This window comes from Bemisia tabaci, chromosome 7, assembly GCF_918797505.1.
Source record: "Bemisia tabaci chromosome 7, PGI_BMITA_v3".
NCBI classification, from domain to species: Eukaryota; Metazoa; Arthropoda; class Insecta; order Hemiptera; family Aleyrodidae; genus Bemisia; species Bemisia tabaci.
Window position 1 is genome coordinate 3877218 of NC_092799.1, and position 14332 is coordinate 3891549.

Here is a 14332-nt window from a genome sequence, read left to right on the forward strand (position 1 = left end):
CGCCTAGGGATTTGATAAAACGCCTCATTTCGTCGTTCTCCTCACGAAGGAACGTAACTACATTTCAATGTTGCCAAATTTCCCTTCGTAAATTGAACTTTAACTGGAAAAATCTTGGGCATTTCTAACTGAAAATTTCACTGAATTTTCTTCCAATTTCATTCAAAAATCAGACAAATTTGGATGAAAATTGCACACTTACATTTTTGTAAAATAAATTGATTGTTGGAGTCAATTTGGCAACCTCGGATTGGTGTTACGTTCCTTCGTCCAGGAGACGACGATTTTACCGATTGCCTGCGACATTAACATCGGCCGCCGTTTGTCTGTGATCCTACTTGGTGGAAGGTAAAAGGGAATGATGATACTGATAAATAAGTAAGAGTATTAATTTAAAAAACAATACGATCTTTATTCTCTTCAAATTAAAAAAAAAAATAAATAAATAAATTAAAAAAATGAAATAAAAACAAGATGAATTACAAATTTGAATGTTTACGGAAAGGAGCGTAGAAAACGCAAGATTCTAGAAGACTTGACGGGCGCGGTCAACTTACAGTTTCTTAAATGCGGATATTAACAGAGGTCACCCTTGAATTATGAATAACATGGATATTTATACTTAGTTTTTGTGTAAGTTTCTCGCGCTGGCATAAAGTAAAGAATCGTACACTGCGATTGGTTAATTAAAAACAAACCAGTGGGTATACGTTCTACAAGTTTTTTATTCCTATTTTTTTTGACTTTGAGTCTTTGTAAATTACTATAAAAAACCAATTAAGTATATGCTTTTACAATAGTTTTTACGTGGTTTCACTAGATTGAAAGAACCCGACGGCACATCTGCTTATGAGGTGCATACAAGAACCCTCGAACTAACATTTTCGGAATTAATAGAGTTAAAATACCATTAACCGATAGCCAAAAGCGCAACAGTATTATAATAAACAGGCATTACTTGGGCTTCATTTTGAAATAAGGAACCACCATTTCTAGCTCATCTTGGAAACAACATACGTGCAATTGTTTCTCTATATGAATAGGTGCTTTATTTATATGGATGGGCTAGAAATAGTACTTCTTTATTGCAAAATGTGGTCAATTCAGAGAACGGGATCTTCAAGACTGCAGCTTGCTTATTGATGTCCGTCAGGTCGAGGAGAAGCGGTCAGGGAAATCTTAAAGACAAAAAAATTAAATGATCTACGAATATATTATCACTTTTGGTTGCCTTTGTCACTTGAACGTAAGTCAGAGGACGCCGAGACAAATAGACAAAAAAAAAGGTAGGGGGAATGAGGTTAACAGATTAACACATTCATGCATCATTCACACACACGCGCACACACCACAGGTCAGGCACGATCAGGATTCAAATGAAAATTCATCCACGAATCAAAAATTACGTTTTCAGTTTCGCTCATTTTATGAAAATAGCTCGATACATCGGGTGCATCTCATACAATAAATACTAAAAATAAAATTATTAAACATAGAAAAAAGTTTACAATACACGGAAAGCTTACACTGATTTTTTAACCTATTTTTTTTAAACAGTCGAGGAGTGAGAATTGGATGTCATCAAGCGAACGAGATCCATTATCATTGGCTTTTCCGGAAGCAACGCGTAACGGCGTGGAGTTTCCAGCGGTAGGTACGCGTTTCTTCAAACTAGGAAAGCATTGGCTTGATGATGCCCAATAGATACGACCCACATTTGACCTGCCTTGAGAAGGCCGAGAAAATCCAAACGAGCCTCATGGAATGATCGCTTTATTTTCCGCAAACATAAAAGATGTGGGCAGTAAGAGCGACTTACAATGAAATAAGACTACGTTCGTTTAAAATTGCAGATGTAATTACATAATTTATATTTTGCCTGGAGAGTGTGAGAATTTAAAATTTCACGCTGGGTGAAAAATTCCTCAAAATAATTTTTAACGAGTTTCACTTAGTGTTAACTTGTTCTACTCTGCCATGCTAAGGAAGAATGCCGTACAAACATTCGAGAGTTGCCACATTTCCTCCGATAAAGTGTTTATTTTTTAGGAAAGTTATGCATATTGTTCCTTGAAATTTTCAGACACTTCGGATCAAATTACAAACAAAATTATCTGAGGAATTTGAAGAAAAATATTCACAAATTTGCCTGAAAATTAGTGATTTGTCTGAGAAAATTTGGCAACGCCTGAAGGCTCACACGGCGTTTTTCCTCAGCACGGCAGTACTGATACTCGAAAAAAAATCCAGTTGAGAAAGACCTGTTAGTCGCGGCCAAGGTCAAACGTGGGCGGGTTTCGTCGTGAAATTTATCACTTTACTAGCTAAGTATTATTTCTTTATTTTCGTTTATTTTCTCCCGGAATAAAATCTCAGGCCTACTTTGACACAGAAAAAAAAAAAAAAAAAAAAATCCATCATTATTTAACTTCCATTAGCATGAGGAGGTGTCATTTTTTGGGAGTGATATTAAACAGTTACAAAATACAAATCTATCTTGTCACCTTCTCTCATCTTTCGATGCTGGACAAAAATGATATCTTTTGCGAATTGGTGTGTGCCTTCCCCCTTAACACTTCCCGATTATGCGAGGCTCAAAGCCGCAGGGAACAGAGCAGTGTTGCCAGGTAATGTGAAAAACTCTGAACGTCTTACATTGAGTTCAATGGAAAATAATGCTGATTTGAATCTGGCAACAGTGGAACAGAGAGAGGGAAGGCAGAGGTGATTCTCGGAATTTTGTGTTAGTGTTTTTCTTCCATTAAAATCCATATAAATAATCGATTCTGGATGATTCTATAGATATCGATTATTCGTATACATTTTAATAGAACAAACTCCTGTCAAAAACTTCCGCGGATCACAATTACGAAAGGGGCGATACATGGAACACGTACAATCTAACAGAAAAATCAAAACTACAGTTAACAATAGGTGAATTTTCGTTGAGAAGAAAGCATATCACGGTTCATTCTCGAAATTCTTGAGCGAAATCAGGGGTCACGACTAGCAGACACATTCGCGGGCGCCGCGGGAAAACCCCTGGATTTTCCGCGGGATTTTTCCGGCGCCTCGGCGAGTTAAAGGTAAAAACTAAAATCTTTCTTTTCCGTCAAAAGGGAAATTCTGAGGCACTTGAAACTGGGTATCAGTCGGTCAAGCACGTTTCCGCAAAGCAAGCAATGGCGATGGCTCGATTAGTACGCCATTCAAACCTATGAAAAAAGATCGATTATCAAGGCGTTTGCAACGGACACCATAATGATCGATTCTTCACCATAGCTTCAAATGGGACAGTATCGATAGTCGAATATCACGCCTCGCCACTAGATACGAGAACACTTCTCATCAGTATTGGTCGAAATCATCGGTGCCAATCACGCCTTCTTAACCAATTTTAAAAAATATTCCCTTTCGTCCGAATAAAAACTTTTTGCTCTAAAGAAGTATCTTCGGTTGGAAGAATATTTTGACATGGAGAGTCTTTACAAGGTTCAAAGAAGGTTTAATTGGTTCCAAAAAATGTGCTTGTCATCAATGACACATCAAATTTTGTTCAAATCGAAAAAACCTCATTTGAACAGGAGAAATAAGTTGAGGCATTGTCATTAAATCAAATAATCTTTTTCCTCAAACCAAGGGAACTTCTTCAGGACAAAAACCTTCCCTTTTGAAAGCGGAGAGAATATTTCTTCTCAATTAAAAAAAAAGTTTCTCAACCATTGTTTTCAATGAAAAAAAAAGCGTTAACAGCCAGAACAATCACGGATCCTTAAAATTTCCTAACAGTTCATTGAGAAACGAGGCGCGAAACAAAATTAACAAACGCAATTTTTCTTCAAAAGAGCAAACAATAACTTTCAGAAAAGAAAAAAAAATAAAGGAAAATTATAAACAGTGATTTTTCCGGACAATACTTTTTTTTTTAAATTTCTCGACGAGATTATAAATAGACAAATAAATAAACACTTAAATTAAAATTTTGTTTCATTCCTTCGCACTCATCGGGGAATGAAATCAAATTTGTCGTAGAAAAATAACCGGAAGGAAGGAGTCTTATCTTATGGATTACAGGAGCGTGGCCTGGCATTATTGGTGCAGAAATTACTTCATACAGCAGCGTAGCTTATTTGTACACATAATTCGCATTCTTCCGTGGATTGTTTACCGGAAAAATAAGCGTTCACCGAAAAGTCGACAATGCTGTTCAAAAGTAAAGATATAGAAAAAGCTTTTTTTTTAAAAAAAAACTTAATAATCCATAAAAAAATGATTCCTATAACACTTGAGAAAATCCATCCAGGTGATCGCAGGGAGTCTTTGTAAAATTTTGAACATGGGTATTCGGATTGTCACGACAGTAGGTACTTAAAAAAGCTACATTCTGGATCTCTAACCTAAGTTTTGAATCTTCACAGAAGAAACAGGCCAGCTACCAGAGCTTACAGCGGTTATTGATAAAGAAGATTTTCAAAGAGGTAAAAAGCCATACTGTCGGGGTAAGGAAGAACGTCGTATGAGCGCTCAATACGTTGCCAAATGTCTTCCGAAAAAATATGTATTTTTGAAGAATCTTGCAAATAATTTCCCGTGAGATTCAGATGCTTTTGAAGGAATTCAGACAAAAATTTCCGAAACATTAGGGGGAAAAAGATTTACAGATTTCTTGAAAATTCGCATTTCATCAAAGGAAATTTGGCAGCGATCGAGCGCTCATACGTCGTTTTTCCTTAGCACGGTAATACAGCAGCTAGGTCTTCCAATGGTCTTCACGACGATTTTCGAACTCAACCACAACAACTTTTGGATTGCAAATCGATTGGTATCGATTTATTCCTAATGCGGGAATTGGAGGAGGTTATGCTATCGTTCGGATCGAAATCAATGCGATCAATAACATAACCTCTTTCAACACTACCCAAAGGCAAGAACCCTCCATTAGTACCCTGACAACGGTGAAAGCTTTCACTTTCGGGACTTCAACATTCAACTACTGACTTACCTAGTAGGTGGACGCTCAACAACGTGTTGAGTACATCGTTTTGCAAACAAACCGAAGATTGTTAAACTTGTTTGGTTCATGACGTCAACCAGAGCTCATCATCCGCCTAGTAGCCAGGATAACTGGACTGCATTTTGCAATTTGGAACTATAAATTCTGGCTCTTCTGGAAAAAACATTACGTGCATAGGGAAACTAGTGGCGCATACGTTGTTTTTAAACCGGGCTAGAATTTATAGTTGCAAATTGCAAAATGTAGTCCAACTGTCGCTGCCTCATAATCGTCCATGAGGAAGTGTTGAATTCCCGAAAGTGCAAGTTTCCCCCTGTCGCCGAGAGGCCAATGGAGGGTCTCTTGGTCTCTGAGGCTAGCGATGGGAAATGGCAACCTACCCGCGAAGAGAGTTCAACGCAGTCAATGGCGGGGGAAGGGAGGACTAGTGAGCCTTGACCTTACTGTCGTTACTAGTGAAACCGCCGGGGACGGCCGGAGACTTCTCGCCGAACTTCTTGGAGCTGCGAGGGCTGATGTAGGCCTTGTAGAAGAACCTGGCGAAGAGGACGAAGTAGCTGAAGTACATGGCGAAGGAGAGCTGGATGTTGAGGTTGGAGACCTGGCAGGACTGGCCCTGCTGGATGAACTGGTAGGAGGTGTAGTTGACCCAGCAGCCGATGACCATCTGGGCGAGCTGCATGGAGGTGATGAGCATGGCCATGGCCTTGGGCGGCGAGAGCTTCATGGCCCGGAGGGCGTAGTACGAGTACATGAGGGAGTGGACGCAGTAGTTCATGACGATGAACCACCGGGCCGAGGAGGTGTACTCCTTGTAGGCGTACCACGTGTAGAGGAGCACCGTGATGTGGTGGTACCAGTGGAGGAAGATGAGCGGCTGCTTCCGGAGGACGATGAACACGGTGTCGCCCAGCTCCGGGAGCTTCGACAGCGCGAACATCCACGACCAGAAGCCCGAGACCCGGTCCGCCTCGATGAAGCTGAAACACAAAGCAAACCGAACGCCAAATTAGACATCAGTTCATAGTCCAGGCTCTTACATTTTCGATTTAGTTACTATTGGACTTGATAGACAAAGCGATAGACAAAGAAGACACGAGGAGTATGAAGCCATCCCACTGGTTGAAACTGCGGGCTGATCGTTGAAATTTATAGACAAAGCGATAGACAAAGAAGACACGAAAAGTATGAAGCGATCCCACTGGTTGAAACTGCGGGCTGATTGTTGAAAGTTATAGACAAAGCGATAGACAAAGAAGACACGAAAAGTATGAAGCGATCCCACTGGTTGAAACTGCGGGCTGATTGTTGAAAGTTATAGACAAAGCGATAGACAAAGAAGACACGAAAAGTATGAAGCGATCCCACTGGTTGAAACTGCGGGCTGATTGTTGAAAGTTATAGACAAAGCTGTAGACAAAGAAGACATAGGGAATATGGAGCGCTCCAGTTGCTTGAAATAGTTGGTTCCAATAGACTAAAGTTTGAAATGATGGACTAACTGTAGGGTCTCTCGTGGATTGCAGTTAGGTAGTCTATTACCTACCTTCTTTGTCTATTGCATCTACCCTCTTCCACCAATATAATCCCTCCAAATCGCTTGTGTCTTCTTTGTCAATCGCTTTGTCTATCAATTTCAATAATCAGTCCGCTGGTGGCTTTTACAAACTAAGGGGGAAAATGATGGGCTAAACCAGAGGGCTTCTTGACGTTTGCCGTTGGTTCTCTATTACCTACCTCCTTTGTCCATTGCAACCACCCGCTTTCACCAATAGGATCCCTCCATATACTTTTTGTCTCCTTGTCTATAGCTTTGTCTATCAATTCCAGTAATTAGCCCGCAAAACTTCTCTACGCGAGGATCCTCGAGTTCGATAGGCAAGTCGCGTGGAGATACCTGCATTAAAATTTGACATGAGAATCCCTGCTACATGCAAAGAGCCCCATCCGCTGATATTTTCCAGCGCCTTCTCATTCTCCGATAACTTCCGGAATTTTCCGATTTTTCAAGATCCGTATCATCACGAGCAAAAATGATGTTATTTACGAACGATCATACGTGGAGAAATAGGATCTGCGCTGTGTTTTATCATTGACGGAGATCGGATCTAATTACGGATGCAGACGCAAGTGGTGTGTAATGCACGGGAATACCAATCACAACCCAGAGTCAGACCTCTTGACGCAAATCCGATTCTTGATGGTCTTGTACATTATTTGATATTCGACATCATCACCGAAAGAAAACCGATGATTGCGGAGGAGACTTCGAGTCTGCAGGATTATAGAAATATTTCCTACCCGCCGAGAAAAATCAGTTTACTTTGCCAAAGTGCCAGAGGAACTGGTTTTCTAACGGGTGGATCATAAAAAGCGCAAACCCCATGACCGCAGATTCTCGATAAATTCTGTTTGACGATGACAGATGGACGTATTTCTGTCAAACGGAACTATGTGCATTATGACGTGAGCCCTGTTGTGCATATATTCTTATGGGGCTCAGGACTCATGTCATAATGCACATTGTTCAGTTTGGTAGAAATAAGTCTAGATATCGAAATGACACAGTGCCCATCCTCTCTTCGAATGAGCAACTGTCTGTGTCTTTCTTCTATGGACGAGGGGGCTGTTGAAATTGAGTTGGCTTCTTAAATGAGGCACCAGCGAGCTGAGTTTTGAAATTGATAGACAAAGCTATAGAAAAAGAAGGCATAGAGAGTATGGAACGATCCTATCTGTTGAAATGGGTGGTTCCTATAGACTAAGGAAGAAAATGATGGACTAATAATCGGGTCTCCCGTGGGTTGTCATTAGTTTGTCTATTACCTATCTTCTTTTCCATTGCAATCACCCGCTTCCACCAATAAGATCCCTCAATATCCTGTTGTCTTCTTTGTCTATCGCTTTGTCTACCGATTTCAACAATCAGCCCGTAGCTGGTATCAAAATCTGCAATCTTCATTTAGATCAACTTTCGGCAACCCGCAAAAAACTGTGGCGCTTGTAAGTTGTCATTATTTCTTCGTGAAAGTTGGCTTGTGATTAGCTCCTGAGGGATAAAAACCGATGGTGAAAGTTTCAAGGAAATGTCACGGTGAGGTTCCTTCAAATTTTGGAGAATGCAGGTTTTGATCCTAAACTTATGGACAATACACGTTTTGATCCTAATTTTATTACATACCAGAATTAATGGAATTAGTTTTATCAACGTAGATAAAACGTAAAATGTAACCCAAATAAGCTTATCAAAAATTGAAATTAATTAAAAAGTGAAAAAAGACCTACTTTAATTATTAGTCCAGTAATGAATATCAATCTGTGTGGAAATGGTACATTGAATAAATGAAATCATATAAAAACAAGCATAATCAAAGAGAAACTTCACCTGGTGAACGAGAAAATATTTCATTATTCTCTCGCTAACTTTCAACATTTTCTCACTATTTTCTTTTTAAAGTTTTCGTTAGCCATTGCAAAACCAACTACACGAGTTTTCTCCTTTCTGTATTGGACAAAAAAAAGCTATGTCTAGGTTGCTTTGCAGTTTTCTACCATGTACTCATGAGGAGGATAAGTAAAACTTGTATAGAAAATTCCATATCGCTGCGCATTGCTACTGCTCAAGTGCTCAAACAACAAAGGAGACATGACTTCAAATAAAACTGGAGATGATCCGATCGGCTGAAATGGAGATCGCAGGCTTTGATCCAAGTATCAGAAAAGATGTCGATAGAGATCGGAGGTTTTGATACTCAACTCGATCTTCCTAATTTTCTTTAAAGCATAAACATCTAACTTGGCACCGAAAAAACAATATCGGCAAACGTATTTCAATATGGAGAGCAAAACACCGTCCCTAACTCAATTTGGCCACGAAGTGGAGATAGCAGGTTTAAGTACACGCCTCCATTAATGATGACTTTAAATGGTATTCCACGAGCACTGGAAAAAAAAAAAAAAAACACATTGGATCTAGAGTCCATACTCTTAAAAACATCGACAAGAAAAAATACTCTTAATTCAATCAGATTTAAGCTTAAATCAAGAACCAAGCCTCTTAATTTGAGCGGATTTCCTTTAGATTTAAGCTTAAATCTGCTTGAATCAAGAGTCCTTTGTCAATGTTTTCAAGAGTCTGGACTCTACATATAGATCCAATGCGTTTTTTTCCAGTGAGGTACACGTGGATTCCCCGAACAAATAAAGCGCCAACAGTCATTTCCGCGAAGCGCGAGATCATAATGAAGAGTTCAGGAAAGTCGACTTTCAATCACATCTTTTTCATTGCACTTTCCAGCTGCACGGATTTCGAAACAAAAAGCTGGAAACTTTTCTTCGTAAAGCTCCTTTGAGTTGGTATGGTTCCTCCGTGAAATCTCCATTAATCTTTCTCCGGGCAAAGTAGAAAGGAGCCCAAACGTACAAGATATCAACAAAGGAGGTGATCTTTCCGGAAGATTCGGTTCGAATCGATGATTCTGTCCTGAGAAAAGTTACATTCTTGCTGCACAGAGTGACAAATTTCCTGAGATTTTATACAATCCTGACTTTGTAAAGATTCTGAGCACAGCATCTTCCGTTTATTCTTCGAAATATCGAAGATATTGAGCCTAACAAGGACTTCACAAGACAAGTTTAGCGCAAACTTAGAGCTCCTCGGACAAAAACTTCAGGTGCAATAGCCATTTTAAAATTTCACAAAACAAGATATTCGAGGTTTGGAGACAAAATTTACGTACTTCTCCCTGATTCTTCACGAATGAGTAAAATTTACTAATTTTTCTAGGTTTTTCTCGAATTTCCAAGAACTTGACACACTTCTGCATTTATGGTTATTGCGTCCTCCCCTCATTTATTTTTGTCTATAAGATGGAATGAAAGACGACTAAGTAAGACGGGATTAAATTATCATGAGGAGGCTTAGTGCGCATTTACGTATGCAAATGCACTGGATTACATCCAGAAAAAGATTTTACAAATCAAGGTTAACGTCCGACATGTCAGTTCGAGCATTTTCTATAGCTTACATCCGATAACGAACCAAATGCAAGATTAAAATTATTTCTTCATTTTCATATTCTTACATTTTCCCGAACTTCCGTGCAAAATTTTAATTTAGACATTTTCCCTTTCAATTATACGCTGATTTTTGCTGAGCGCCTAACATGCAGTTTTGTGTGTGTCTTGATTATTTTCATTTTTTCGAGTAGGTGTGTTTTCGTTCTCACTGATTCAATTGAAGATGTGACGGACGGTTAAGAAGGCATACTTAGAAATAGTTTTCAGGCATTTGTTGTTCGAAACCTCAAATCCATTCTGGAGAACAAATGAAGGTGATAACAAATTATCCCTAACATTTTCGTCATTTTCTCTGACGTTCCGCGGTTCTCCCTGACTTTTTAAAACCCCTGACATTTCCCGGTTTTCCCTGACTGTGGCAACCCTGTGTGCAGAATGTGAGGTGGAGGGTGAACTTCCGACCCTGAGCCGCTCATCAAGTTTCTCCAGTTCAACTCTCCTTTTTATCAACCCCTCTTTTTTTTCCCATGCCTCTATTATTTTTTTTTGCTTCTCACACCTTTAAAGTCGGTTCCTAATCTCATATAACCTCCATCCGATAGAAACACACAAGTCTAAAGTTGGCTGCAGGTGCTTAGTCAGAAAAACCATTAAACAACAGAAAAAAAAAAAAAAAGTTTCTCCAGCCATTTCCTGTGGAAACAACTCTTTTTCCTGCTGCAGGCAAAAGTTCGTAACGGGCCGATTGGCAACGCTGACCCCAAGACGGGACGTCTGATGACCCGTAACGCTTCCAATTTGACCTGCGCGTTATCGCGAACGTGACCTAAGGGAAAAATGCACCGATTACATAGACGCTTGGCTGACAAGAGGGCGTAACTACACATTAAGATGAGCCCGGAAAAGCATTGAATTTTATGGAGGACAGGGTTCATTGCAGAGGGTAGTTACGCCTTTATGTCAGGTAGGCGACGAAATAAACGACTATCACCGTGATGACCCGCTCACCTCCGCGGAAAAATACAAACATTCGCTTGGCGGTTCATCTCCAGGGTCGAGCACTTTCACTTTGCGAATTTTCCGACTAACCGATTTCCGCTGGCTCTCTCCGCGACTTTCCTCACGTTTTAAGGGTTAACGCCTCTACTGAGACGCAGCGATGCCGGATCGGCTGTTTCAGGAATTGAAAAAGTATCATTTGGACGTATTTCTATCAAACGGAACTAAGCGCCAATTTGAGTTCCTTTTGAGGAATTCAGAATGCCGGATAGCGCGTTCTGTCAAACGGACCTAAGCGCCATGGAAAAGCATTGCGAGTATAGGACGGAATAAGCCGGACGCCCGATTCCGCCGCCAATCCAAGCCCCCCCTCTACCTTCCTCACCCTATGGCGCTTAGGTCCGTTTGATAGAAATACGTCCATTTGATAAAAAAAAAGAACAAGGAAAGTTGGTGCGTGGTAAATAGAATTATATAACCCTCATATGCCCCTAAAAGAGAGTTTAAACATTTTAAAATTTCAACTCGACTGCTCAGTTCACAGAAAAATGTTGCATGTATGCAGGACTTATGGATCACACTGTACGGTGCATTTGCCCTACCTTGAAAAGTGTAGAAAGTTCAAAGCCGTCCCATTTATCAAATTGGGCTTCTAATTTTTTTAAAATTCTTTTTTTCCTCAGAATGGTTTTCTCAATGGTCTTTTTTAAGGTCTTCACTTCAGAATTCCCGTTAGTCTGGGAAAAAACTATGCGATCTATGGATATTTCCCCATTTGAAGCTATGGTAAATAAACGATTATTAAGGTGTTCACTGCTAGCACCCTGTTCATCGATACTATTCCATAGGTTTAAATGGCCGATCAATCGATATATCGCACGCCACTGTCTTCCTCAACACGGCAAAGTGGTGAGCCGTTTGCGGTTTCCAGGGGCTTACCGCGCTGACGAAACGCGAATCCTGAACTTGTGTCGGTGCTCATGGTTACGTAATCCGTGAACTTTTTTCGCGGTTGCTAGCGTGAGAGAACAGACTACCCGGAAGGTTACCTAGCAGCCAGCTTCGTCGGGTCGCACGGTGGATCGAGTCAACAGGAGAGGTCGGACAAAATTTGGAAACTTTAAAAGCTCACAGCTCCGTTTAAACAAAACTTTGAGGTTCTAAAAGTGGTTCCATTGGCCGGGTGTCTACCAGTTATGAAAGATCAATATTGGGGACTATTGGGGGAGTTTTTTTAAAACAAAATCGGGCACTTTTGCCCCCGAAATATATGTAGTAAGAGAAAGCAAGCAGGGTGTCTATACTAAAACAGGCTAACCAAAAATCAGTACTTTTGAAGTACCCTTTCAGTGCATTCCCAAGAAATTCGGTACCTCCTCAACACAAAAATTTAGTACTTTTCCAGTACCTCCAATTGACGAAATTCGAAAAAATTCAAAGATTTGGATTTCTCGCTCAAATTGCGACAAAATGACAAAAATATGAAAACAGAATTCCGGACCTTCTTGCGGAATTTCCGCACTTTTTCAGCACCTTAAGACCGCCTTTAAAAAATCAGTACTATTTCCGGACTTGTAAACACCCTGGAAAGGGAGCTAGTTAGAGCGTTAAAAGGCGTATTTTAAACGACTAATTTTACAAGTGAAGTTGAACTGCTGAAAACATACGGAAAACCAAGCTACACTTCAGTTTTCTTCTTCCTGGGTATACCGCACCGCCGCGGCTGTAGCTGGCGTAAAAATTTGAAAATGCCGGTGTTTAGGACGATTTTTGTCATTTTTTGAGGACCTGAACAAGAAAATTGGGGACTTTCGGGGATATCGGGGACACCATTCCAAAATCGGGGATAATCGGGGACATTGGGGACTATTGGGGACCGGCAGACACCCTGATTGGTTTCCTCGTAAAATTTTCTTCTCTAGGCACCCATTGAAATTTAAAATGTGTCGAAATAAACTTCAAAATTTGGAGTTCGAGTAAAAAAATTCACGTCCGAGCTCTCTGATGGACTAGATCCACTGTGCGCCGCGTCGCTTCGGTCAGTGCTCGACGCTGGCTTGGCAGGCGTCCGGCGTCCTTGCCGTAGGCTCCGGTTCCCAACACCGAACCGCCAAAGCTCCTTAAAGACCAACGCTAAATATTTTCTTCATTTCTTTTCTATACCTAATTAATTTGATGCAGGAGGAACACGATTGATAACGGCTCATAACGGTCTCGAATCTGAGCGCCTGTTCCAGCTTGAGCCTGGATTTAGAACAAACAGTAGGCTGATTGTTGAAATTGGTAGATAAACCGGAAGACTCCTGGCTGATGATACGACTATTCGCGCATTGAAGTCGTGATCTTGCCTAGCCGGTGACTTTGAAGGCGATTTTTCAGCGGCCGTCCGGGACTAACGATAAGCTCAATTCATCAGATTGTCTGAGTCCCAATGGACCATTAGACAAGGTATGAATTTCAGCATTTTAATAAATGTTTCTTAACCAAAATTTTATGTAAAACACGATACGCACAGCAAAAATTACCGAAATCAATACCTTACGAAGATAATTAATCATTCTTGATGCGTGAATTCGAACCATCCGCTCATGAAAACTCTGTTCTACGTAATTCAGATCGCGCGCTATAAACGTTATCATGACAGTTTCTGCGATATAAAAATCTGGCAACCTCGATCTTGACGATTTGGCTCAGCTATGGAAAATTGCTTATAGTTTGAACAACACATGGTGGGAAATGAACATTGCTCGATTGAGAAGCTTGCTGAAACCGTTGTAAAGCGCGATTTGACTCACGTAGAGCTTTGACTTTCTTGTGAGCGGGCAGTTCAAATTCCTCGTAACCAATGTGTGATAAAAACGTTAGTATCTTCGTTGAGAGTTGGTTTCAGTAATATTTACTTTCGAGGGGAGCTTTTACCGCGCACAAGAAATAATTGAGAAAGTTAAAAATGTTAAAATGGGTAACTCGCGTCGCGATCTAACATTGATGATGGGCCGATGCCCGAAACGCGTCTGTAAAAAAGAATATTAAAATGTGCAAGTGAGTTACCCATTTTAACATTTTAACATTCTTAAATATTAGAGCCAAACAGAGCGGAGCGGCACGCGCATCGGCGCCTACAAACCTAACAGGGATACTTCACGCATTGCGCAATGCGTGAAGTATCCCTGTTGGGTTTGTAGGCGCCGATGGCGCAATGCGTGAAGTATCCCTGTTAGGTTTGTAGGCGCTGATGCGCGTGCCGCTCCGCTCTGTTTGGCTCTAATATTTAAGAAAGTTAAAAATGTTAAAATGGGT

General features: G+C 40.5%; 1 protein-coding gene across 1 annotated transcript in view; it reads right to left on the reverse strand.

Moving 5' to 3' along the window:
- Positions 1-391: 391 nt before the first annotated feature.
- The window catches only part of Baldspot (elongation of very long chain fatty acids protein baldspot), a 94589-nt gene continuing 80648 nt past the window's right edge, over positions 392-14332 (reverse strand). The window contains exon 2 of the mRNA XM_019043073.2: positions 392-5994. Within this exon, the coding sequence (XP_018898618.2) occupies positions 5439-5994 (556 nt within the window). The 3' untranslated portion in view covers positions 392-5438. The remainder of the gene's footprint in view (positions 5995-14332) is intronic.